Source organism: Phaethon aethereus (assembly GCF_964289735.1).
Source record: "Phaethon aethereus genome assembly, chromosome: 5".
NCBI lineage: Eukaryota > Metazoa > Chordata > Aves > Phaethontiformes > Phaethontidae > Phaethon > Phaethon aethereus.
Window position 1 is genome coordinate 35,986,661 of NC_138579.1, and position 26,768 is coordinate 36,013,428.

General features: G+C 36.9%; 1 protein-coding gene across 1 annotated transcript in view; it reads left to right on the forward strand.

The window, feature by feature from the left end:
• Positions 1–16,782, forward strand: part of SPRED1 (sprouty related EVH1 domain containing 1) — a gene marked incomplete at both ends in the record, with an annotated part of 58,771 nt that extends 41,989 nt beyond the window's left edge. The window contains 4 exons of the mRNA XM_082000100.1: positions 1,570–1,738; positions 3,058–3,107; positions 11,139–11,297; positions 16,123–16,782. Of these exons, the coding sequence (XP_081856226.1) occupies positions 1,570–1,738; positions 3,058–3,107; positions 11,139–11,297; positions 16,123–16,782 (1,038 nt within the window). The remainder of the gene's footprint in view (positions 1–1,569; positions 1,739–3,057; positions 3,108–11,138; positions 11,298–16,122) is intronic.
• Between the last annotated feature and the right edge of the window lie 9,986 nt (positions 16,783–26,768).

Sequence of the window (26,768 nt, forward strand, 5' to 3'; positions counted from 1 at the left end):
GGAGAAAGCAAGTTTAAAATCATCAAAAGGAACACAGAATGATCATTTAATACACCTTAGAACTGCAGAATAATACTTTTTTTGCTGCAGCACCTTTTCCTGCGCACCTACAGCAAGTAATTAGATTCCTTCCTATGCTTTCTTGTAGGCAGTTGTACCTACGTATTGTTGACCACTTAGGGAGTTCAGAGTAGAATCGCAAAAATTATTTTAATGCTGAAAGAGTTTGTATGTGAAGGAAGTAAGTCATCCTTCTAGAGACAGAGCTAAATGGCAGTAAAACTTGAGAGGAGATGATTAGTGGTGGGATACAGGGTAGGGGGAATAAATAATGAAGAACAGGAGAAAAAATGATATTTTCCTATGTAATAATTAGATAAGGAAAGGACAGGAAGAATACAAAGGATATGTAAGAATAATCTAAGTACAGACAGTTGTTTTTTTTTTTTTAATTTGAGATTTTTTTGTCTATTATGTTTGTAACTAACTTAATTTTTCCACATGCTGTAAGAAACTTGGTGATTTTCTCTCAAAGCTGCATATGTAACAAAATTGAAACTGAAAAAACTGATAATACATTGATGTTGAAATGATACAATATTGAAGTTCTTCATTCACCTCTCAGTTTAGGTTCTCAGGATCTAGTAGTAATACAGAGATACGGGTTGTCTTGCTGTGCATTTTATTGTATATAGTGCTACAGGAGCAGATCAGTGCATGTCCCTGCGTACTTTCTTGTTTGCCTTGGATTTTTTTAATCAGGAAAGATTCAGTGTAACAATTCTGCATAAAATGGTTTTTGCGGGTAAATTTAATATGCTAATATAGTTTAAAAACCAGCCACTTTAAAGTCTTTTTTAAAGACTGTGACTTTGCTTCATAACTGAATGTGCATGTATACCTGTAATGGTTTTGTAAGCAAATAATTCTGTTAGTTATTCCTGATTTCTGTTTTCATTATAGTTTAATGTAAGCTATAAATATATTTGTGTCTAGCTACAGGTGTAATATGTTCCAAAAGATTTTAGTTTTGATTAACTTCAGTTTTTAAAACAATTCTCCTGTATTATTTTCTCTTGTCTAGTAGCTGTTCTTGGAGAAAATTGATGTGGCCTGAAAGCAGCATTAAGTTAGTCCAGTGCTCAAAAATTTTATAGAATAAGCATATTAATAAATTTCCCAGTGATACAGTAATACTTGATATCTGCCCAGTAATGTTTTTGGGGGGTATGGCCTATTTAATTTGCTGAACATCTAGCACATCTGTACTGACAGAAGCGCTTGCTGCAGGTATGAGATACTTTAGAGGCTGGGAAGATTCACCCGGTGTGCAACTAGTGTCCTTAACCCATACCACCTCTGAGCAACTGTTAGTGAATAATTTGGCCATAATGGAAACAGTTAAAGGTACATCTATGTAACAAGAAGAAATTTAAACAGACTTTTATCTGCTATTATGATGTATGTTTTCATGAAGTAATGAAGGTAATTCATGAAGACTGCATTTTGTTCTCAAATTTCATCTGTATTAGTCAGTGATATCTTTTCCTCCGGTCTTCTTTCTGGAAGGTGGTCTTGGAATGCACATTAAAGAAGGACCTCGTTTACAACAAAGTTACTCCTACCTTTTACCACTGGAAGATTGATGACAAAAAGTTTGGCCTCACATTTCAGAGTCCTGCTGATGCAAGAGCATTTGACAGAGGTATTCGGAGAGCAGTAGAGGATATTTCACAAGGTATGTGTTTCAGATGAAGGGTTGGTGGCGGGGGGCGGTGTCGAGTGTTTACTAGATGAGATAAGTCAAAGTACTTTGCATAACATCAATGCTGACAGTATTTAAGGGTGTGGATTGAACTATAGCATATTGAGATTTTTAACAGTTTTTAAGTGGCACTTCTGGCATTTTTAAACCGCCATTCATCCAAGTGTCTTAAATTGTTTCACAAACACTAATAAGGTAATTCCCTGACACATCCCTACATAATAAAGCATTGCCTCTTTGTTTTTTTTTTAGAGCTGAAGAAATGGAGGAAGCTAGAGTGTTATAGTGTCTTACTTGGATCTTCTTCTCAGAAGCTTGTTACAGCTTCTGTGTTCTTAGAGGATAAGCTATGAAGTTGAATGATTTGAGACCTGTTGAGTTCTCGTTTTATCTGCACATACTTTCAGTTAATAGTTTTGTTTGTTTACTAACAGCTGACAGAGTAGTTCTGAGGACAGGTTTTTATGGGACGATAGAAGAATTTACTCTAATAGTAATAAGTCTAACTGGTTCCAGAGCTTTCACTGACCTCATGGAAACTAGTGGGCAAACTGAAGAAGAACATCAAGCCTCAATTCTGAGCTGAAAATATGATAAATATATTGCTGGATGGGGGAAGAGAACAGGTGTCTATTGAAAGGAAAGAATATCTCTTTCAGGCTTGTAAAAAGTAACTCAAAGGGAGAAATTTAAACAAAATACTCTGTGCTGTAAATTTAAGGATTTATTGTGTGTTATCATATTAGCAAAGGGAGAAACATGTTTCTGAAGGGAAATGCTTTTTGATATACTAGAATGACTTCTTTTGAATTGTGCTGACATCATTCATATTCCTGCAAGAGAAATAATTAGAGAACATATGAGTCTTTTTCTCTCTTAGGGTCTCATAGTTCCAATTTCTGCTGATTTATAGCAAAATGTAGCACAGTGTGCATTCATGCCAACCAAATGTATCTGCCTTTAATTTTCAAAATGCTACCTTAACAAGAATATACTCCCTTGCTTCTGACTTCTGATGACACTTTGAAAATGCTTTTACAAGAAAGGTGTGAACAAGAGAGAGGAGTGTGGCTAGGAATACTCAGTATATAAAATACAGAAAGTAGAAATGAATGGTACTTTTTAAAATCAGCTTGAAATACAGTGATCCACTGGTTAAAAAAAGCAAACAAGCATATTTATGTCATCGTAGCTGGATATTGAAGGATGGTGTGGACTACTAGAAGCAGTAGACTGTAAATAAAAAGAAAATAACCTTGACTATTTTGTGGGGTTTTTTACTTTTTCTGTAGGTTATCCACCCTCCCAAAATGATGTTGAAGTGGCAGAAGACTGCTTTCAAGTGAGTACTTAAATTTTTAAATTAATTGTGCAGTTATTTTTTGAAGAAATTCATTGAACAATTTTTTTTTTCATTAATGAGAATAAGTAAAATAAGAGCAATAGCAAAATCCAGTTTAATGACAAGTTCCACAACAGTTATCTAGAAGACTTACAATATTGTCTGTTCAAAACTGAGTAGCCAATATTTAATCAATAGGATCATTAACTATTCTGAGTTAAATTTTTAAGTTTACAATGTCCGTTCTAGGTTCTGTGTCCTCTTTGAACTCATGGAAACATGAAATATTCTTCTGGGGAAAAAAAACAGGGTGGTCAGAAATCTTTTTACCTGCATATCCTATTTGTTTTCCTGGATTTCACTCTGCAATGATAGCCACTTCTAACATTGTAGGGTTAGAGTTGAAAAGATGCTGAGATAATGGTTAAAAGACCAAACAAGGGCGTAAGTTCAGATAATTTTTAAAAACACACTGAAGATAAGGCAGTCACTTGTTGAAATTCAGATTTCTATTGATCCTTATTTGCACCATTCAACTTCTATAGGTCATAATGGCATAAGAGGTAAAAGCATATCTCCTACTGTGCTTCAGAGTTATAATGCTTTACACAAATACTACATCAAGTACTGTAACACTGATGTGTAGCACTGCCTGGTAATATCCAAGAATCCATGTAATTAAAAAGCCAGTGTAAACAAATAATATGGGTACATATATACAGTAAATAGCTGTAATATAACTGAGTAACAAATTACTTGTGTCTATGTGTGCTTGTCATCTCTTCTTTCCTATTTACGATTTCAGGGGAAGTCTTGGCTTTATTCACACATACATTCAATTTTCAGAGTGCAGATATTTAAATTAATATGAAGCTGATATAGAGACAAGTTGACTTGGGGGTCTTAGTGACTATTCAGAAAACTAATGGTATTCCTAAGTGGTTTCTTGAGGGAAAGAGCTTTGTTATTTATGCAATATTGAATTCTTTATCAGTATAGGTAGCTGCAGTGTAGAAACTCTGCAACACAAAATCAAGAAAATTAGCAGCCTGCTTTGAAGATACAAGTACGAATCAAATTATAGGAGACAGAGAGTCAAGTATTTAGAAAGGATACTGCAATGCAGTGGCAATGCAGAAGAGTCTCCTGATTTCTTTCCATTTTATGGTAGAAAAAAAAAACGCATCTCTGTGTAAGTGTTGGCTGTGTAACCACCTGTTGTTCTTTATTTGCAGTGCTCTATTTTAAGGCACTTTAAAGTAAAATTGCTATAAATATTAGATATTTTGTATTTAAAATAGGAATGATATTTTGACAGGGTGGAGGAAATGTATGCCAAAGTTAATGCAATCTTTAATCAGCTTTTGAAAGACTTGTTTAAACACGCTTTGTTGCAAGGATTAATAATTGAGCAATTTCTACAGGCCTAATGAGATTAGAGGAAACTAATTACCTCTTGATTATGCTGCCCAGTTACTACATTTCTATATAAGGATGCCAAAATTGAAGCAAATATCTGTGATTCTTTATATTTACAAAGTTTGTTACTGGGAAAGTGGAGAGAAGTATATTTACATAATCTATATAGATGTAAATATAGATATATTTAGATATGTGAATAGGTGATGTAGATTTACTTTATTTTTTTAAATAAATACATATCTTTAAAAAATATGCTCTACATATATATATGTAACTCACAGATAAAAAAAATCCTGTTTGGTGCAAACTGCTGGTAGAATTATCTGTTGTAAGCAGAATTTGATACTTCAGGGTTTTTTTTAACTTGAAGGACTGCTAAGACCATTTTGTTTAAAGATAATGTATTATGCATTTGAAGAGTCATGTTGACTTGTCCCCCCTTCTTCCTACCCCACTATAGTTTAAGAGGCCTAATGATTTTTTTTTTTCCCCCTGTTTATTCTATAAGCTGTTTTCCCAAGCCTCTAATAGTACTTTTGAGTTTTTTAACGTAAGTTTTGCGTTACATCTATGCAAGGGCATTTTAGAGTGTGAATAGAACATTAAAGATTAGGTTGACACTCAGATATGAGGGCATGGGTTGTTGTTTGTTTCATCAGAACAATCTTCTAGAATTGTAATTTGTAAGCTCTTAAGGAATGAAGTACAAAAGATCAAGCAGTGGAGCTCCTCCATTTAATTAAAAACATTAAGTAGTTGTAAGTTGTTTCTAAAATAGCAGAATATCAAAAAGAGAAAAGGGTTATTTCACACTTATTTTTCATAGCATGTTTGTTATTGCACTTATATTTTTGTCTACACCCTGTCGTAACAATCGTGTATTGATACATGGTTTCACTTCTTTCTTCGTTAGTGTGGTAGGTGAAGTCCCCAGGATGTCATCGAGGTACATCTGAAAATATTAATTTTAATGGGTCTCTGTCAGTTACATCTTATGCTTTCAAGGTGTTTTGCCTGTGCTGTTCTAGTCATCTTACACAGCAGGAATTCTGAATTTAGTGCGTATTTGAAGTATGAGTATAGTACGTAGTTTGTGCAGAAATTCTGTTAACAGTGTTTTTTTAGAAATGAAGATGATTAGTGATGAAGAAAGCAAAACATGCTTCACGAGTTATTTTACTGGCTGGTTGTATTCGGTGCTACAGAGAGCAAATAAAATGATCCAAATAAGATCAAACCACACAGCCTTCTGATCTAGCCAGTGGCACTGCTGTTAAACCTCAGTGCCAACTTGTAATAAGTATTGTCACATTTTATAGATGTAGCAAGCAGAAATAGGGGTTGTCCAAAACTTGTACCTGCAACTTAAATGCAAATGCAACAATTGAACTCTTGTGCTTTTTAGACTAGCATTTTGTTTGCTATACTGTATCTTGGGTCACTAGATTTTATCTTTTTTACATTCTTCAAATAAAATCTCCCAGAGAAAGCATTCTCCTTGATGAAGATCAAATTTATCCTTTTAAGAAGACACAGCTTCATTACAGCTTATTTAGATGCTCTGTTCACAAGTAATGTTAACATCTTGGTATTAAAAAAATACCATCACTTAAGGGTGTTAATACTTGCTTGTAAAGGTTGCTTGAGTGATTACAATTACTGTTAGTTGTTTAATGAACATATTATATGCAAATTGTTTATATCATTAAATAAGCCTTAGTCTTACTAGATTAATTTCAAATAGAAATACACAAATGAGTTAATGCAGAGCTATCTGACTCCTGTAATGTTTGTAAATGGATCCTGGGAATGTACATGTACTTACATGGAAATACACACTGGGAATTTGTTTTGGTAGGAGGTTTGGATTCTTTGGTATAAAACCAGGCGTTCTGAATGCAGTAGACAAGTAGTTTGTTTAAGTCAGTTTGCTTGTTTGTTCAAAGATTGGCTCAGATTCTTTTCCTCTGCCAAATATAAACTTCTTGCCCTAAAACTCATCTAGCTTAACTGAAAAAATGTAAAAATCCAAATCTTGGGTTTTTTCTTAGGAGTAAATATAACTAAATGAAATGTAGAGCTCGTACATTTAAAAGTATTTTTGTGTGGGTTTTGGATACTGAAATGCGTAAGTCTTGCTTTTGAGAACTGAAAAATAGAGCAGTTGAGTCTTAATTTCTTTCAGGTTTTGTTGATTCAGCCATGCTCGTGTTATTTATAGGCTACCAACACATTTTAACAGCTTTGAAGTAATAAGAAATGGAGCACTTATGCTTTTGAGTTTCTTACTTCTGGCAGAAGAAAACTGTAGACTGATAAATTATAAGCAGAAAAAAAAGTTTTGCTTGTTCTTTCAGAAATAGGTACATTGGGCTTTTTGTCAATATGAAGGGGGAAAGGCCTGCAACTTATGTGCGTCTTAAGTGGTTTTGGTGCAGGCAAGGAGGACATAAATGGTTCATGTGCCTCTTTGTAAATGCACTATTTAGTGACCATTCAGTTTATTTTGTCTATAACAAAAGATTCGCAGAAGTTTTATTTTACAAAAATAACTTGACATTATGACTTGTAAGGAAATGTGAAATTATTTGCCCTTGACACTGTATTGTTTTTATGGAGAAGAAAATACTACATGACAAAACATTAAAGATTATCAATATTTAGTTTACTTAATAAATTGGCTAGGTATAGTTCCTAGAACCTGAAGTAATACTTCAATAGTTATATTATCAATTCAAAATAAATCTAGTAACATACGGTGCTAAAATTATTTGGGTTTATTAAGCTTTTTTGTGGAGTAATATTGAAAAAAGAGGAGGAAATATTTATTTTTTTCCTCGCCAGTATCCCTAACAGCCTCTTTGCATCTCCATCTCTCTCCTATTTCCTCAGAGTTATGCTTTGCGTTCTAATTTATTAGTTCCTTCCTTGGAATACCCAAAAACCTCTAGTAAGCTTTGTATGTTCAGGTAGAACAGCCTTGGAAGAAAGGCATGTCAATTGCCTTATTTTTTACTTTAAACTGCACAAAACATTCAGAGTAATCTAGGTAATATTTCAGTCCATGTCAGAAATACGTACCTGATTATATAATTATAAAATAGTTGCTCCATCGGTCTTAGAAATAGCTAAAGCAGAAGGAAGTTATTCAAATGTTTTTGAAACCTGTATCATTTCTTCACAATTAAAAAATTAAGGAAAAACCATTTAAGCAGTTCTTGTGTGGGTCAGCATCAAACAGCAGATTTTCAGGCCTCATGGGAAGTAAATAGAAGAACTGGGATGCAACGGAAATGTGGTGTCTCATCCATCTTTCTGTGTAATCATTAAACTTACTTAGAGCAGAACATTTTTAACAATGTTTGCAGAACAATGTTGAATTCTCTCCCAGACTTAACTCTGGCAAACTGGGAGAAGTAAGGAGAGAATTTGAAGAAGAAGAGAAGCTCGGTCTGGTTTTCATTTTCTCTACAGCTGTCATCTGGCTTTGAATTCTGCTGGAGAGCTACAGCTGGAGTCATTTTATTGCTTTACCCGGCATCCTTTTGCCTGCGCGCACAGAAATGTTTTAGTAGTCTTGGAAAAAAATTCAGAGTATCTCTTAGCAACCATAGGACAGTAATTATTATACCAGCAGCTGGGAGCAAACCAGATTTCCGTTGTGCATTAAAAACTGGCGTAGGTTACTTTACAGATGATACTGAATAACCTATGCCAGTACTGTACTTTGTAGGCTGTGGTTAAAGGATATTGAATGTGGGCGGTGTAATTGCTTTGGACAGTAGGAAAGGGGAATGTGTGCATCTGTATTTGTGTGTAATAATCTGTATATTTAATATACCAAGCTTAGTTCTTGTGGAAAACTTTACATATTTGCTTTTTGCTTAAATGCATTTTCAGTACAATAGCATTTTTGTTTCTAGGGCCTCTCCCTTCAGGTTGTCAGTATTTCCATTATAAATGTGGGCTTTCAGGTGTTTATGACCTTGTTGTAAAACATCCCACTGGAGCAGGAAGTGTCGTCCAAAGCCTTTTTGATACTAATAAACATGGTTTGGCCGTATCTAAACTATCAGTTTAATTAACAGTACAGAGTTCAGTATATTCGTCTGGCATTTCTGTAGTATTGCGTAGTGGATATTTACAGGCTAAATAACATCATAACTGGTATTTATGAAAACTTCAGAGCGATCAGGCCAGAAGTTAGGCTGTGCCCGCTTACCTGGAGTGTCTGGGCTGGTAGGCTGAGCATTGTGCTTCCCAAACAGCTGCCTCATGAGTTCTCGCTTTAAAGGTCAGATGCCTTTCTCTGTCTCCTGCTGCCCCCAAATTTGTCCTTGGAGTCAGTTAGTTTGAATTGTGGTGTCTGTGGTGGAATTTTATAAAAGCATTCCTTTAAAATTGCTGTGTGCAGGGCACAAAGGCCCGCTTTAAGGTTAAGGTTTGCATTTCATGCCTCAGTGTCTGGCACTGCTGGTTAGCACTGTAACGCGTGATCAGCGCCTGTACCCTTCGTTAGATGGAGCCCTTCCTGACCGCCAAGGGGAGCGTGTGCGTCCGTCTGTGTGAGCAAGTGCCTGTGTCCTTCTTGCTCTTTAGTGTAGGTAGTTTATTTCTGCAGAAAAAAGGTGTGAACCACCTGAAGGGATGGGAAATGATGCAGGCTGTTGCGAATCTCACCCAGGGATAAAGGCTGGCTTGTGGGTAGTACATGGTATTTTTTCCTTAGGAAGGAAGGAGTAGTAGTTTTTGCAGCTCTCGTCCTTCTCCCTAGACCTCTCAAATCGATAATAGATGGGGGTAGGGGGATTAGGTAGTGCTTATCACTGTGGTTTCTGTAAAATGGCTTCTAGCTGTTAAGTGTGTTCCTAGCTTAAATAGTTTCTGCTTGTAAGCATTTATAACATTGCTCAAACCAAAAATAGTTGTAGGCATTTCTTCCTCATTCTGAATGCAGCTCTCCTGTGGTTTGAACCAATGTTTTGGAAGCCTTTTATGTCATTGGGCAATGTACCTGCAGGATTGCCTCCTGCTAGGAAGATGTTTGATGTTGCACTAATATTTGATGCTCTTAAAATAAGTATACAACCATGAAATCTAACTCTTGCCAGTCATTTCAACATTTCTTTTGTACTCCTTTCCCAACAGTGTTTGACCAGAAAGTTTAATTTTGACAACAGAGTCGATTGCTTAGTGGTGGTGTCATCCTCAAGGATCTGCAAAAAGTACATCTTTCTGGAGTTTTGCCTGTCTTCAAAATTTTTCAGTGGAACTCAATCAGGATACTGATTGAGCTATTGTCTTTCGTGGGGTATATGCTCTCTAGTATTAATTAAAGCTGATCTTTAATTAGTTACTAATTTTAATATTTTTCCTCTCAGGGTGCTTCTGAAATTCTTAGTGATGTGGTGATTTTCTTTCACCTAAAGATCAGGTGTAGAACAGCTACTTCCACTTTATCTAGATGTCTTAGAACTTGATACATTAGGCTTTTATGTAGATGAGGTGCTAATAAATCCCAGAATAAATTCCTTAAGTATTTTGATAAATGAAAACTAATGATTCAGTGCTAGTACTTAACCTGCCAAAACTTCATGTTTGCCACTGGCTCAGTAGTTTTCTGCAGTATTTTTATTGTTTCCCCCTTAATGTTTTCTTGACACATACAAATCCATATAATAAAGCTGAAACATTCTCATTGCTGGAAGTTGGATGATGCCAGAATTTTCTCAGTGCTATCGGATGATTACAGCCAGTTAACTTTACAGCATCTCTCGGTACAAACAAAACATAGTACAGTACATTTTTTGGCAGCCCAGTGGGATTTGTATTAATACGCCTTACTGTATCCTAAGGATTTCCCAGTCAGTTAAGCTTAAAGAATTAGAACTGTTTGTTTTTCTGTTCTTTTCAGAAACTGGATCATCTCACAAGCCAATATTCCACCCAAACATACTTCCTCTTCCTTATTCTGAGTGGCACAAGTTCTGCAGATATCTCATTATGTGTTCCCACATGGTCTCATTTTTGCATCAAATTGCCTGATATAATTTTAATTAAAAAAACCCCAGTCATTAGTTGTTTAATACACACTTTCTGTAATTAGACATTTTAATTGAGCCAGTGTATGTTAAAACTGACTTTCTGTTCCTTTCCAGCTGATCTTGCTTTTAATTTATTAAGAGGTCTGACTAGCTTTTGCCTTATTAGTCTCAGATTTTTCTCCTCCAATTGTGTATTTGTAAATACTGGCAGCCTGATGGGTAGTTAGAGAAAGCATGATCTCAGAGACTGGGCTAATCTCTCCTTCCTGAAAGAAGTTCCTCCGTCTGATTTGGCCAGTGTGTTACAAAGGCATGTATGTCTAGCGTCCGAGTTGTATACTCTTTGTCGAGCAGGAACTCTTACTTTCCAAGGCTGACTCATAGTAAAGAAAATACTTGCCTACTTATAAGTACTTTAAAAATGTATATTTAAAAATATTTTTGTTTATAGATGCCTCTAACACGTTATGTAGAGTATTAATGCATTTCTGTATGAACTTTGTGGTTTTGGTGTGGTTTTTGTATAAGTGCAAAATTATTTCAAGGGAGTTCTTCTGTATTCTAGACTACTCAAGAAAATACAACAGGTTCACTAATGAAAGATCACCTTTTCCAACACGAAACCGTAGTAACCAGTGAACCTTACAACAGTGCAAATTTAAGGCCTTCAGCATTTGAGGATTTCAACACCAGGAGGGCCTGTTTTCCTAGCCAACCTAACCAGGTAAGACTACCAACAAAAGAAGCAGTTCTTCCTTTCCTTGCTGCATTAATGGCACAGTATGTAGTTTCTGACAAGAAAGCACTTTCATTCTAAGCCCCTGTATGTAGTATTATACACTCAACTTCTTGAAATGATCAATATAAGCTTTGCAGCTGAAATACTACAGCATTATTATGGCAGAGGTGGGGCATTTTACTTACCATTTTACGCTGCTTGTAGTGCAGCGGACTACATGAATAAATCTCTCACTTTCTTTGTGATTTCTGTATTACAGACTTCTATACCTGCAGCCTTAGAAAAGTTTTTTAAATTTGTTCAGAAATGTTAATTGGCCATCTCTGTTACATGTATACTAATACGGTTTTCATTAGAAATACTGAAAGGTATCTTTAAAAGGCCTATCTTGCATACATGACGCGGTGGGGCACTTCTGCTAAATCTTTTTAGTGAAACATTGTTTATGCTTTCTAACTGCCTATTTAAACATTCTATTTTGGTACAGAAAGGAAAATAGTGTACCAGTTGTGCATGAAAACTATTAAGCTATTGGTAAACAGATTCTTAAAACAGAAGAAAAACCACTAACATGAGAGAGGCTGATGTACAGACATGTTTTAAAAGAGGTCATATTTATACAACATTAGATTGGAAAGGCAATGTTACAGCTTTTCCTTTAACAATACACATTTTGCTTTTTTCTAAGGTTCAAAGAACTGACAGTTTTTGTGGACTGTAGAATTAGACCTAATAGTGAGTTGGATAATAATTAATTTGGGGGTCTTAAACCTTGAAGCAAACACATAGGAAGCTTTTTAGGATAAGCCTAATAAGAGAAGTCAAAACAGAATGCAAGTTCAAATAGTTGTGAACACTTCATCAGAAAATATTTGTGCTCCTTGAAATAAAGTTCTTTAATACCCTTGATCGTTCTTGCAAAGAAAGATAGGATTGTATTAAAGTATTGTATCAGCTGCTTTCTAACTGCTTTATGGGACAAAAGAAGCAAACTGTTAACTGGAAAACTAACTAAAGAGCTTGAAATTATGAACTTCTGATTTTTATTCATTGATTTGCTCCAATTATCCCTGTGTGTAAGTCAACTTACATTTTTGTTTGTTCTGCTCATGAAGAGGTACATGTTTTTCCCTCTTCCCATCTACTTGCAGAGAGAATTAAAAAATTTCTTAGAATAGAATAGATGGGTGGTTAATTTATTGCAGCTAAAACTTAACAGCTTTGGTAGCCAGTGATGTATGTGCTGTTAGTCTTGACTGAGTTGTAAACAAAAGTGCAGTAGCCTAGAATATCTGTATGTTTTAAGAGCACTTTTAGAATTTGCTACTGAGAAAATGATAATTTAAGCTGTGGTATACTGGGTAGTGCCTGTCTGATAGAAATTAAATAGGAATTTTTTTGAAATTACAATACTAGAATTCACTTCTTGTAGACTGAAGTTATTTCCATGGAAATTTAAGTAGATACTCTTTAATATATTTTTCCCATATTGTAGCACCACCTGCATCTGACACTCCATGCTTTTTTGACGGTCATGTGGTGCACACATTTAGAACATAGGCAAGTGAACAAAATCTCACATTCAATATGTGCACACACTGCACTGTCTCTGCTGAACTCCATGCATGTGACCATGTGGCAGAGCAGATCTTGATGTAAATACCTGTTTTGTTTTAATTTTGTACAAATAAGTTTGAACACTCTTACTGTGCTCTTATGTTGACTAGCTGAAGAAGTACACACTCAAACTAAGAAGTGATTAACGACAATTCAGATCTTTACCCGTAATACTCTGACTGTTACTAAAAAAACCCCAAGTCTCTCAGCTCTTCAGCTTCCGATACACTGGTGTGTGCTTAACTTAAATTTAGTACTTTGCAATGATATATTCATCTGCTGGTGTCCTTTATATTGTGGAGTTGCAAACTGAGCAAAGTCAGGTATATCTGTTTGAGGAGAGACAGCGAAGGCTGCAGCAAGTGTCCATGCCTTGTTTAAAGGTGCAGCCCTTCAAGTAAGGTGTAATACTAGTGAATTCAGTCATGTCAAAAATTTTCTGCCTAATTTTGAGTTGGCTAATTATGTTCATAATGAGATTCTCTGTGGAATTTTAGTTTGCTGTAGTATTCTTTCTCCTTTCCTGTTTCAGCTGTTACACAGAGATGGCACTTGTATTGAGTTACACCTTTGAATGGCTAGAGGACTATGTGCATTATTCTCATTGAATTTTGCTGGTATTTGTACCCAACTGAATCTGGACTGTGTAAAGTTCTTAAGGTTTCACGTACCTCATGCTTTCACATAGGTCCCAGTAAACACCCAATATGTAACCACTTTATAAATGAAGCTTTTCCAACATTTCTCCTGTTTTTTTCAGCATTTCCCTCTTGCTTTCTTAAAAAATTATTTCATAATATCAGTTGCATAAAAAATGTAATGCTGCCTTGTTTGTTACATGTCAGACCTTAAGCATTTTAGTAGGTGTTTGGCTGGGGACTTGAAAAAAAGAAGTGAGTTCTATGTATATGGTGTGTTCTGCTCAAACAAATAAAAAGCCTTCAAAGACTGAGGAGAGGTCAGATTTTACAGTTGTTAGCCATTAAAGATCACTACAAATACTACTAGCTGTGTGGGGAATGTGAGGTTGAGAGTTGTTTTTTTGGCTTGAGGTTTTGGGGTTTTTTTCTTTTAAACAATAGGTTTTATTTAATGTCTTAAATGCATGCGTAATATTCTGTGTGGACAGTGGGGTAAGGATCCTTTATGCCTGTAACATACGGAATTGTAATGACATTTTTGACGCTTTTTCCCTTAAATAAATTTATGCTGTTAACTGTTCAAAAAAACCAATTAGCCATAGCTAGTTATTGATGCTAAAACAATAGGCTCTTTCTCTTGTTTGAAAAGAGAATAGAGTTGAGGAGCACTCTGATTTTATACGCAAAGGGGAGGCCTAACTGCTTGCATTGGAGCCTGGGGATGTATGGAAGAGCAGTGATGTTGGCTGAACAGGATATAACTTTTCTTCACCCTGTATCCTCAAGACCTTGTGGAAGTCCAACTACGTGGCTTGGAGCCAAGTAAAAAAATCATTCTTGTTAGCATACTCCAGCTGAAACTCCCAGGGAAAAGCAGCTCGAATTCCAGTTCTGTACTTGAAGTATATCGCACAAGGATTATCAAACAGGGAAGTGATGGTTAGAGCAGGCTACAGATACTCTTACATAATCAGAAGCTGGCATATTTTAAGAAGCTATTCCTTCCTCTTTCCTGCCTTCCCTCTTCCTTCCTCTGCCTCCTACCCCAAAACCAGGGCGTGCAGACGTCAGTGTAGTAGGAGCAGAGAAGCAAAATGAAGTAAAAGTGTGTTACCTTAAAACATCATCTTCAGTAGTTTGTTGTTACACACTGCAACAGATTAGGAACATGCAGTTCAACTGTTGTCCTCAACTATGGAATGGTGACACATGAATTCTCATTAGTTTGATCAGTACTAATAAGGTAAACACTCTCAAATACTGATGCCAAACATGCGCTCCCAAATAATTCATGATTCTGGAAGAATTTGTAAGGCTAATGGGTTAGGGAGTGATTTCCCCCCGCCCCAGTCTCTTCTCTGAGATGGTTTGCAGGCTGTGTACTTGACAGGAGAAAAAGGCGGCATTTGACTTGAAGCTCGCTTACATTCTGGCTCTGATTATAGTAGCCCTACAGTGTAGAAAAGTAATTGCCTGCCTGTAAGACAGGAATACTGGGACATACTGAAACTTTGCTTTTTTTGCTGCACTATCTGCTATTTTTGGGAGCTCCTTCCATGCACATGTGCTACATTTTTATCCTGTCATTATTTGTACCTTTTCTTGAAAGTCACTTGTACTGTGATTTCAGTAACACTTAGTAGCAGGCCATTATCTTACACTTAACTAGAAGGTCTGCAGTATTTCAGTTTGGATGATTCAAATTTGCCACCTTCAACTTTTTCAGGCCACCATGCCCTGTCATCGTTAAGGCAGAATAAACAACGTTTAGCACATGTTTAGCATGTTCCTTCTTACTTGCCTTCTGAGGTAAAAGGTCTTGAATTATGGTCAGCTCACTACAAGTTGAGAATTTAAAAAGTACTTAGGTGTTTGCCTGCCAGTGTCCTGAACTAACCGATTTAAGTACTGTATATTAGGTAAGGAGAGATGCGTTTAGAAGCCACTGTTACCGATTGATCATACTACTGAATGTTATTCTTTATATGGCAAACCCCTTATCTAGAATACAGCTCTGAGAATAAGTACGCAGTATTCAATACTCATGTTGCAGAAGTGGAGGGAGTTTCAAAACTTAGAGCAGGAATAAAGGAAAGCTGCTCCCGTGTAACATGAGTAACTCAAAGTGAATGAACATATCAGGAGTTAATCCTAAGGCAGTGGATCATCGCTGAACATGAAATCAGCAAATTCACGTAAGGAATTGATCTGTGGAATTAGTTGCCACTGTAAGATGTTAAAACCTGAATTTTGAGCATAATTCAAAGAACAGTATCAAGTTTTCTGCAGATACCAAAATATCCAAAGCTCTTCTGAGATAGTAAAATGTCAGGAAAGTATTCTGAAGCTCATGGCCCTAATATCTTGCAAAAAGCTCATTATTGTGGGGAAGTCTGTAAAGTGTACTAGTTAGAAAATAAGCTGGTATTTTTATCTTCAAACAGCAAGGAAAAAAATACCGGTTTTTAATTTTCTAATCCAAGTTCTACGTTGTAGGTGGACATAAATTTGTGACTTCGTTATAGCAAAGTTGTCTTGCTTTGCCATTTCAGGTCCCACTGAAGTCAATCAGACACGTTAGTTTTCAGGATGAAGATGAAATTGTTAGAATAAACCCTCGTGACATTTTGATACGTCGTTATGCAGACTACAGGCATCCTGACATGTGGAAGAACGACCTGGAGAGGGATGACGCAGACTCAAATATACCATTTTCTAAATCAGACAGTAAAAAATCTGACTATTTATACCCATGTGGGGATGGAACTAAGTTGAATTCCCTGAAAGACTCCAAGAGTTCTGTGGTATTTAAAACTCAGCCTTCCTCATCAAAGTTTAAAAACTCAAAAAGAAGAAAAGAGGATGGTGAGCGTTCCCGCTGTATATACTGCCAGGAAAGGTTTAATCATGAAGATAATGGCAGAGGGAAATGTCAAGATGCGCCAGATCCTATTAAAAGATGTATCTACCAAGTTAGTTGCATGCTTTGCGCAGAGAGCATGCTGTATCACTGCATGTCAGACTCTGAAGGAGACTTCTCTGATCCTTGCTCGTGTGACACGAGTGATGACAAGTTCTGCTTACGCTGGTTAGCGCTGGTGGCACTCTCGTTCATTGCTCCATGTATGTGCTGCTACCTCCCCCTGAGAGCATGCCATCACTGTGGTGAGGTATGTGGGTGCTGTGGAGGAAAGCATAAAGCTGCGGGATGAAGTCAGTCTTGTGCCAAACAGAGCTGAAAAATCTTTGTTTCCAGGAAGCATCTAACTTGGATTTGTGGAAGCTTTTTGGCAAGTTGAAGGAGAATCTTCTTTCATGTAAGAGATGCTTGGTGTGGAGGAAGCGACAAGACTTGTCAGACCTTGGCATTTTACAAGTGCTAGCCATGCCTAACTCCTTCCTTTGAGCGCGTGGCATTTGTTGCAAGTTGTGAAGGAGATTTTGCAAAGGAAAGCCTATTCTTATTATTGGCTATAAAATGAGTATATAAACTATGATTATACTAAAAGGGATTAACTTTTGCCACTTTGTACATTCATGGTTTAGGTGAGGGGGCTCTTTTAAAAGGATTAAAACTTACCTGAGGGGAAATTTTAACTAAAAGTGCACTAGCGACAGTTGATTTAAGATTAAGAAAAGTTAATACTCGCCAAATGAGAAATGAAACTGATCTTAAGTGCAACTAAATCACTTATTAATAGTTTTTTGGAAGCGACTTTATGTATAAATAACAAATGTTTATATTTAACTAAATGTGTAAGGTACGAATTATTACATGTTAAACTTTCCTTCCCTCTGATATAGTAGGTATGGACCATATCTACTGTCACATTCCATGGTAGTATTTTAAATATTTAATTAGTTAATTTAGTTGCATTTTTATTCCAGATGGACAAATTGATATTTTCAGTCCTGTTTCCCTTCAGCTACAGTTTGTGTTGAGTTGTATCCATACATTCTGATAATCTAAAAACCTTTAAAATATTAATTATTCTAGTCTTGAGTGACCAATATTTTTTTGTTAAGCACAGATGTAATTGTCTAAAATGTTCTTGTTAGAACATAACATTTATTTTTATATATAAATGACTTTGATTTCAACATAATAACAAAAAGGAAGTTGTTTCTGTTGCTCAACCAGCAAGTTGTTTTCTTTTGGGGTGTCCTCCAAAAATACTTTATTGCATATTCAAATGTTCATTAAGCAAAAAGTACATTAAGGCAGTTGTAACAAATTGTCATCAGTGTTCTTGTTTATCCTTCTGTTAAACTAGGATCCTGTTCAGCTGTTTATCAAGTACTATGATTAAAACAAAAGATTAATAACAAAAATGAAATTGTTTTCATTATTTTGAACTGCAACTTTTTCTTACTTGAACGGGCAAGAACAAAAGTACTGTGTGTTTTGTTCAGAAACAACAACAAAAGACTTAGCTTGAGAAATAAATTACAGCCCAGGCAAAATTGGAGTGAACTTCTTAATTGAGGAAATTTGGAGGGAGGATGGGGGGAGGGAGGCAGAGGGAGAGTGTATGTATGCGTACGTGCGGTGATATATTATGTATGATATTTGTTATGGCTTTGTACTTATGTGTTTAACTTTCAGATAAGAATTGACTGATTAACCCATAGAGAATTTTTTAAAACGTTACATGCTTTGCTGTGTCATGAAGTAAGAAACATTTACTTCTCATTAAAGATACGTAAAACACTACAACCAGTCATAATTCATTAGCGAAGGTGCCTATTTGATATCCTGACTGGACTGGGACAGACTGTCCTCGGTATACCCTTGTTATTAAACAAACAAAAAACCTAATTGATTTTAAAAGATGCACGTGACTGACTTTTCTTACTTCCTATGTGTTTCTTCAGTATATTTTGTGTAATTTTTCTTTCTGCATGTATCGGTGTCCTTGATTTTCCTTTGTAGCCCAGAAGTAAAATGAGCAAATGTATATAACATTATGTCTGTAAAATACTTTTTAAAAGAAAACATTTATATTTATATTACAGCTTGAATTGACCACCTTGTGTAAATAGATCATCTCATAGTATTATTTCACATTGAAAAGAAGACAAATATGTTGATAACTGTAGAAGTTACGGAAGAGCTTCTAGTTTTGTATTAAGAGTTGATTGGATGAATTAAGTCCAAGAATATGACGTGGTAGCAGCAGTCTTGGTTTTTACTGTTTATATATATTCGAAAGCTGCTACTCTGGTTGATTTTCATGCTTCACACATTTTCAGCTAAACTTGGTTGCCTAGAATAGACTGTTAACTTTAAAAACAACTTTGTTTAAAAAAAAAAAAAAAAAGGTGATGTTTTTCTAGTGAATGAGAGGAATTTAACATTTGTAAGTGCTAGGTTCCTAATTCAAGGTGAAGAGAGATATGAACAACCTAAGAAAAGAACTTGCTGGCCATATAGGAAAATGCTATAGAATCATATTGTATATACACTTCAGAAAGAAATTAGTTTTAACAGTTTCCCCTGAGCACTATACAACGTAGTGAAACTCCTGGTCCTGTACTGTATTTTATATGAAACATATATGCTTTAATATTTTTATTGAATGTGTGCGTTACTATTTTCACCTTGCATTTAACCACTTTGCTGCTAAAATGTTTTCACCTTTTGCTTTCCTCTTTGAAGACTTGATCCATCTAAAGAGGGTTACTGAACTGACCCATGTTCGCTTTTTCTTCTCGTGCTGGAAGTGTCAGCCTGCATGCCCAGTGTGAGAGCAACTGAAAGAGCTGCAAGGGTACGTGGTTGCCTAAGGGTTGGGTTTAGTAGGATGCACACGTACGTTTTCTTGTGGTGCTAGGGATCTTACCCACCATTGCAGTCAGAAGATGAGTCATGGAAGGTGAATGTACAGCAAACCCATTCCAGAGCGGGCTGTTAAATCCATTCATCTTTTGGTTTTGACAGCACGTAACATTTATTCTGTCTCTCTCAAATACTTTCTTAAGCATTTGGGAAAAGAGGATTTTCTTACCCAATCCTTACTCCTCCCCTCGCCCTTATCAGAACTGTAGTTTGTCAGGCATGTAGTAGCAGAGCTTTGTGTTGGTTGGAGGGGAGACCCAAGCCTTGGGAAACCATCATTGAATGTTAAATTCCTCAGTTGTTGAAAGCCTCAAGTTACCGTGAAAATGAAGTATTTCCCCTTGAAAGTGGGGGTAGAAGTTAAATGCTAGCAGCACTCGTGCACCATCTACTGGGGGAAAAACATTCAGCTGCATTCAGGCACAGTATTTGATCACACAGTAATTTAACAGGCTATTGGTGCACTACTTAAGCTACAAAAATATGTTGAGCTCTCGTTATGAATTTACAAAATAGCAATTTGGACTCTTACTGTGATTCTTCATCTCACCATGCTTCTTAAATCGATATTAATAATGAAACTTAAAGTAAAAATGCTTTAACCATGTATTTTGGTAGTTTCAAAATAGTTACGATGGCCTATAACACAAGAGCATAAAAACCAGGAATGAAATGAAATTTTTTTTTGATTCTGTCACTGGGTTCATAAGAAAGATCCCCCGCACCCCGTGCCCTTGAAGTTCTTTCCCACAGCAAAGTGATGGAGTTTTCATGTTCATGCAGAGGGAATCTGGCCTTTGGGTTTGTGATACGAATCAAGTTTTGAGTATGCCCACGTGGGTCTGTGTGCTCGCACGTGCAAGTCAGTAGCTGTGAAGGTTATACCTGCAGCTGTGTGAAGATTAAAGCAATATTCTGATAATAACTACAATTACTATGGTAACTGGTTAGTAAACAGCAGCAAATGATGGCATAAAACTCGGATGCCTTTCCAGAGCTTATGTAAGGGATGTTCCAAACAGTCTTAACCCATGCGGTTTCCTCTAAAGGAACAAAGGTATTTTGAAGAATATCTTAATTTTGCCGGTTGGAATATAACATTCCCATTTCAGATGTGTTCTCTGCAGAATGATGTGTTCATATGTACCTGGAGGATACCGTTGAACTCCTGTGTAAATAATGCACAGGTTTAAATTAGACTTTAAATCTTTTCAGACCTCATGGCACAGTGTGCAGCCAGTGTAGTGGTACATTCATATTAATAAAGTGAAGATCAAGGGTGGTGGCTGGCAGCAGTAACTTTAAAAAGATGCCTTATGGTACAGTTAGTCCAGCAGCTGTGTGGATAAAACTTCCATGTCCTTTGGTGTGCTGATAAATACAAGGAGGGGTTGGGGGGAGTTGTTTGGGTTTGGTTTTAGGGGTTTTTTTCCCTGAAAGCTTTTCTTTCTTAATTGCAAAAGTTGTGGTTAATTTAAGAAATCAAAGCATTCAGTGAAGAAGAAGCTTTCATGTTCAAAGCTGCAGTATAAGCTGTATATAGTTTTCCTTCTGCTTGGTGCCATTTGCTTTCCATACTAATGACCTCAAAGTGCCTCATGTGTATATTGTTTCCATTAAACCTCAACTGCTATTTCTTTCTATGAAATGATGTATAATTCAGTTAACTCATCCCATCATGAGTATGAATATAGATTGTTACTTTGAGTATATAATGTAAATATGCCTTTAAGTTTGTAACTGGTTTGTTACACCATATCCTTGTAAGTTGACATAGCAGATAACACCATAAAGATTGTTCAAATGGTTTTTTTCCTGTAATTACCTGATTAAAACTATCTTGAGATGAAACAACTGACATGTTTTTCCATTCTGTGTTGGGATTACTCAAAACAGTGCATATGAAATTGAATGTTGCAGCTCAAGAGCAGAACAAAAATACAGGTAATCATTTTGCCGTAATATTCTGCTATTCTATTAACCACTGTTAAACAAAATGTTAATCAGATCATTTTAAGACTGGTGAAACAAACATTGCCTTACCTTCAAGCGCCAGTATCTTTCATTGTAAGAACTATTTCTAAGAGTTGCTATAATGTTTTAAACAAAAATGTGCCTGTACCAGATTGTGTTGTATCTACAGCAGTACTTGTCCCTGACATCATGCTATGGAGGTCAAGATTCCTTCATATAAATCACATTTATTTGAGTTCCCGCTCAACTCCACCACAAAAATGTGCATCTGAATATGATTCTAAGCTTTGTGCAAGTCAAAGAACAAGGTATATGCTAGAAAAGGAAGGCAAACTAATCAGTCAATGAAGAAAACAGAAAATGAACACATAGAAATCTGTGTGATTATAATTTGCAAGCTCAATGGTCAGGGTTTAGGATGGATTATTCTAAATTGAATTGTATTTGCCTCTAGCTTTTGCAAATTATTTTTACTTGTTACGACTGATAAAGTCATTCTTGCTGTTCATCTGATCAGTTTCTGCCTTGAAGAATTTTATTATTGCCAGGTGTAGTCATTACATGGACTATTAACTGTTGATACTTGAGTTTTTAACTAATGATTTGAAAATGCAGCTCTGCCAGAGAAAGGAAACAGGCAAATGAATTGACTAACAAGGTGAGGGATTAACAGAGAATATTGTAGGACTATGCAAAGGCCACATATGAGAAAGTGACTCAACATTAAACACGGTTTCATAAAAATTAAAGGCCTAGTGTTAGATCTCAGACAAATCCACCTTAACGTCATAGATAATGCACGATCTTCTGGTTTTGAACAAAGAAAAAAAAGATAGGTAAGAGGCTCTTTTTCTCTTTTTTTTTTTTTTTTTTTTTGACGGGTAAATCAAACTCAATTGCTGGGCTTTATAAATGAAATCAAAAACTGAAGTTAATCCACAGACTGTATAGTTTGGAGACCACAGACCTAGTGGCCAGTTGCTGAAGAGAGTTCATAAAAATACCCCAATTAGTCCTTGCCATATAGCAGTTAATACGCAGTATTATGTATCACTGTTTCTTGAACCTTTTCACTTACTGTCGTGGATCACTATGCCCACCTGAACCAGAATGGAAGGACTTCAGTCTGTAGGGTTATGTCATCGCTTCCATCATTTGGAAATACTGAGCTATGCAATGTGATTTCACAGCTTGGAAACAGACATAACAAGTAAATGGATGAGAATAAAAAATAATCCCACATTTCATACCTTTAACTTCAGGTTGGAGAGTGAGTGCACACACACACAATGGGGCCTGCCTAAATTATGCTTTGAGTACTGCATAATGTGAATGTCTAGCAATATTTGTTTTTACCTAGAAGGAAGAGATCCAGTATTGATCGATGAAGTCTGTTTCTCCAGTCAATGCTACAATTAGCTGTAAGAAAGCCTGATGAAATGATGAAACTACCTGTTGCATGCAAAACTGGCCTTGAATTATGGGCTAATCTCCCCTACTCCAATACTGCGACCTGCCAAATCATTCCTGTAAGAGCGCTCTCCTTCCACTACTACGGTTGTAAAAAATAAATTCATTTACATGTATTAAAGACCTCCTAGCCCCCAATGTAGGTAACTTGCCATTTTGTATCCTATGTAAAGAGCAAGTAGTGTAGTGAACTATTTCTCTCAAACTGAGGATGTGAGGCTATTTTTCTTATTTCTTAAGTAAAAGGGGGTTGTGAAAACATACTAGCTGCTGTCAGCAACTGTCACTGCCCCTTTGCCAGGGCTGACTCTCCCTTCGTACCTGCCAGTGTGCTTAGGTGCTTTTCTGTTGTTGCTTTATATTGCCAATGAGGGAAGCGTTGCAGGGATTTGATCTTCCCTATGTTTTCTTCTGTAACTCGTTCCTTTTGTGTCGTCTGAAGTCTTGTTCAGCTTTGTGTGCCAGCATATAGAGTTTCTGCAGGCTGTGTGTGCACCCGATGATTATAGCTGCTGATTACTGAATGCCCATTATAAATAGTATTTAAAAGTTGTATTGCAAGAGCCAAAGAAGTATGGAACATTGCATCTCTCTTGAATCTGGTCATGATGAGAAGTTTTCTCTGTTATGTGGGCATGCAGCCACAGGCTGACCAATCCAAAGAATTGGTTTCTGAGTCTGATACGGTTTTACCTAAATTTTCACTTGTCTCTTGCCTATCTGCATGTAACTGTCTATAAAATAGGTAATGGGATGAACTCTCCAGTACATTATCGGGCAACTCTTTCCAAGGGGAGGGGGGGAAACCAAACCCTGAAGCTCTAAACAACTCTTGGTTTGCTCTCTTGCCCTGACAATCACATTGGTAATACGGTTAAATAATTTTAACAGTTGTTGAAACTATGTTGAAACCAAGGTGGTGGAACAAACTAGTTTGGGAGGGTTGTCACTCTTGGCCTTCAACAGTACTAGAAATGTTGTATCACCAGCTGTGCAGGATCTGCTGTTCTTGTTTTCCATGATGTTACAGCTATGTGTTAATGCTGCACATGAAGGAGAGCGTGCTCTTTCTTTCAGGGCTACTTCTGTCATGAGAATGATGAAATGATTATTCTTTCTTCCTTGGGCTTGGTGGTCTTCAGTGAGTTCTTAGAAGCCTGGAAATTGGTGGAGGCATGAGATGTGAGAATGATGATCCCCGAGCTGAAGAGGTATGGTGTGGGACAGAGGTTAAATTTTCTCTGTGTGGAATAATGGGAATGGAGAGGGAGAGCAGAGGAAGAGGAGCATTGTCTGGGCGCTGTTCACAAAATTAACTTCTTCAGGATGAGCTGACAGTGATACAGTATTCACAAGAGATTTCAAACTTTCTGAATACAGCTATAGAGCTTCTCACTTCCCCCTTTGAGCCTCATTGTGTACCTGAATAAATATGTGAAGTCTGTTACAGTCCAGGTCCTGGCTCTTCCATAATAGGCACTGTCTCTGAAATCCACCAAGTCACAGTACAGAACACTTCTCTTTGTAAACAGTGCTTGTGTGGGATTTGCACAGATGAATAGCTAATTGATTGATATTGAAGGTTAACTGCTCTTCAGACATTTCAATTAACACCCTGTTCTAAAGTGGTGGTGGTACTCAGACTTCTGAATAATTTTAGCTTGTGGCAGACTTGCATAGACATCTCTGGTTAGCTATGTCAGTAAAGTAAACTTATATTTCTAAAGGAATGGCTGTGAAGGAGTGTCCAGAAGGCTGTAGTGCATTTGGAGCTGGTTGTCCAGAGAGGTGGATGAGTCTCCATCCTTGGAGACATTCAGAACTCACCTAGGTATGTCCCTGAGTAACGTACTCAAACTGACCCTGCTTTGAGCAGGTGGGGTTGGACTGGGTGATCTCAAGAAGTCACTTACAGCATCAGTGACTCTGTGGCTTGTTTTTCAAGAAAATGAAGAAGAGAAGCAAGAGAGCAGTCTCAGAAAAGTGATGTAATTTCATGCCTGCTAAATCTGGTGTCTGATTTGGAAGCAAATCCTACTGTTAATGTTTGAATATTTCAAGTACCATAGAAGGATTGTCATTTTAGTCATGTCATCATTTATACCCCAATATTTTTCACTGACAGAATTATTAAAATATAAATATATTTCATGAACAAAGGCTTCAATATAAGTAATAGGTATTAGCATAGTATTGAGGTGAGGGGGAAAGCTATTCCAACTGTTAGTAAGCTTAAAAATATGCACAGGTGCTTACATAAGTACTGAACAGCTGCTTCACATGCTCTTTTGGCACAGAAAATGTTTTCCCAGAGTTGCTAACTAACTTTAAGATAATTTAGTAAAAAAAAAAAAAAATAAATCAGGCCCTCCAAACCTTTTCCAGATTACCAATCTAGCTTAAAAGCATCTCTAAAACCTGGCTGGAATCTGAGGCAAGTTTCCTGAGTGAAGCCAAGCACAGATGCTCAGTGTACATGGAAGGCACACACACATGCCCAGACTGAAGCCTCAGCGGCAGGGTGAGACTGGGCACGGGTGCCTGAACCCACGCAGAGCTCGCAGCTAGTAATGGCTGTGGCGCCGGGACCCTGTACCTGCTACAAAATTTATACTGTGCTCAGTAGCCAGAGCCAAAGGATGGGTGGGGAGTTGAGAAAATTGAGTCATTCCCCTTCATGCCTCTCCTAAAAAATCAAAGTACTGTTATTGCACACAAATATCCATCTCGTTTTTAGACAGACGTTTGTCTCAAGTGGTTACTAGAATAGATTTTAACTATGTAATTGCCAGTTAGCATCTCTTAGTCCTGTTTCTCTCTTACGACGTTTAGAATAATGAAATATTCTATAAACCTTGGCCCTTTTTGTGTTTCTAGAAAACTGGAAAGTACCTGAACCGCATCGTTTGCTTGTCAGGTATCTTGTCTGTGGATGCCTGCTAGCTCACCTCCAGCCAGTTCTGAAGTGGTAACTCTGGTTCATCAGCTTACTCAGTAACATGCTGATCATGACTCAAGTCCTGCCTGCACTATCCTTGATGACTTCGTGCTCTCTGTAGCTTTTCTCTCCATTGATCTACCAGTCTTTCAAAAAAAATGCTTAAATATTTTCTGAGGTCTCTCTTGCCTTTAGACCTGTCACTACTTTGCTTTCCTCTCTGTCCTCATTTGTTCAGCCTGACACCTCTGAACTGACTCAAATATTTGTGAGTATGGTGGCAATTCTGACCACTGACAGTATTGTCTCCTATATTTATTAACTGCAGATCTCATTTCTTGGTAAACACTGCCTTGAGGCCTTACAGTAGTGTAAGTAAAGTAGAAGGTTTTTGACCCAAGAGCAACAAAAAAAAAAGTGTAAAGCAACTCAGTCTGTCCTTTGAGCAAGGTAGGAAGTGAGCTGAGGGAAGGTGGGAGCGGATATGTTGGTTGTACTTTTCCATGCTATCACTCCCCAGTCTTGCAGTACCTTTGGGCAGGAGGAAAGGTCACACAGGCACCAGTGTTATGATTGCCAGCCACTGGAGCTGTAAGACTGCTCTGACTTCACACCCTGAACATGTGGCTCACATGTATCTACTGAAACTCCTTTACTGCAACAGTTATCTCCCTTCTCTCGTCAGCATCTCTGTTTCTACCTTTCAATTTGTTTTAACATATACATTTACATTTAAAGGGAAAAGTAGGGTGAGAATGCTAGCAGATTTGTATGTAGCAGTGTGTTAGGACAGTTACTATTATTTAGAAGAATTTGGAAAACAGGCTCAACCTGTTGAGCTTTATATTTTGAGATGACGTAGTCTCATATCTTCCAAACTAACCTTTACAGTGTGCTTTCTCCAGTACTGGTATTTCTAATTGGCTATGTATCTGCTGAAGCATGATGCAGAAGCTACCTTTAACATACTCCTAGGG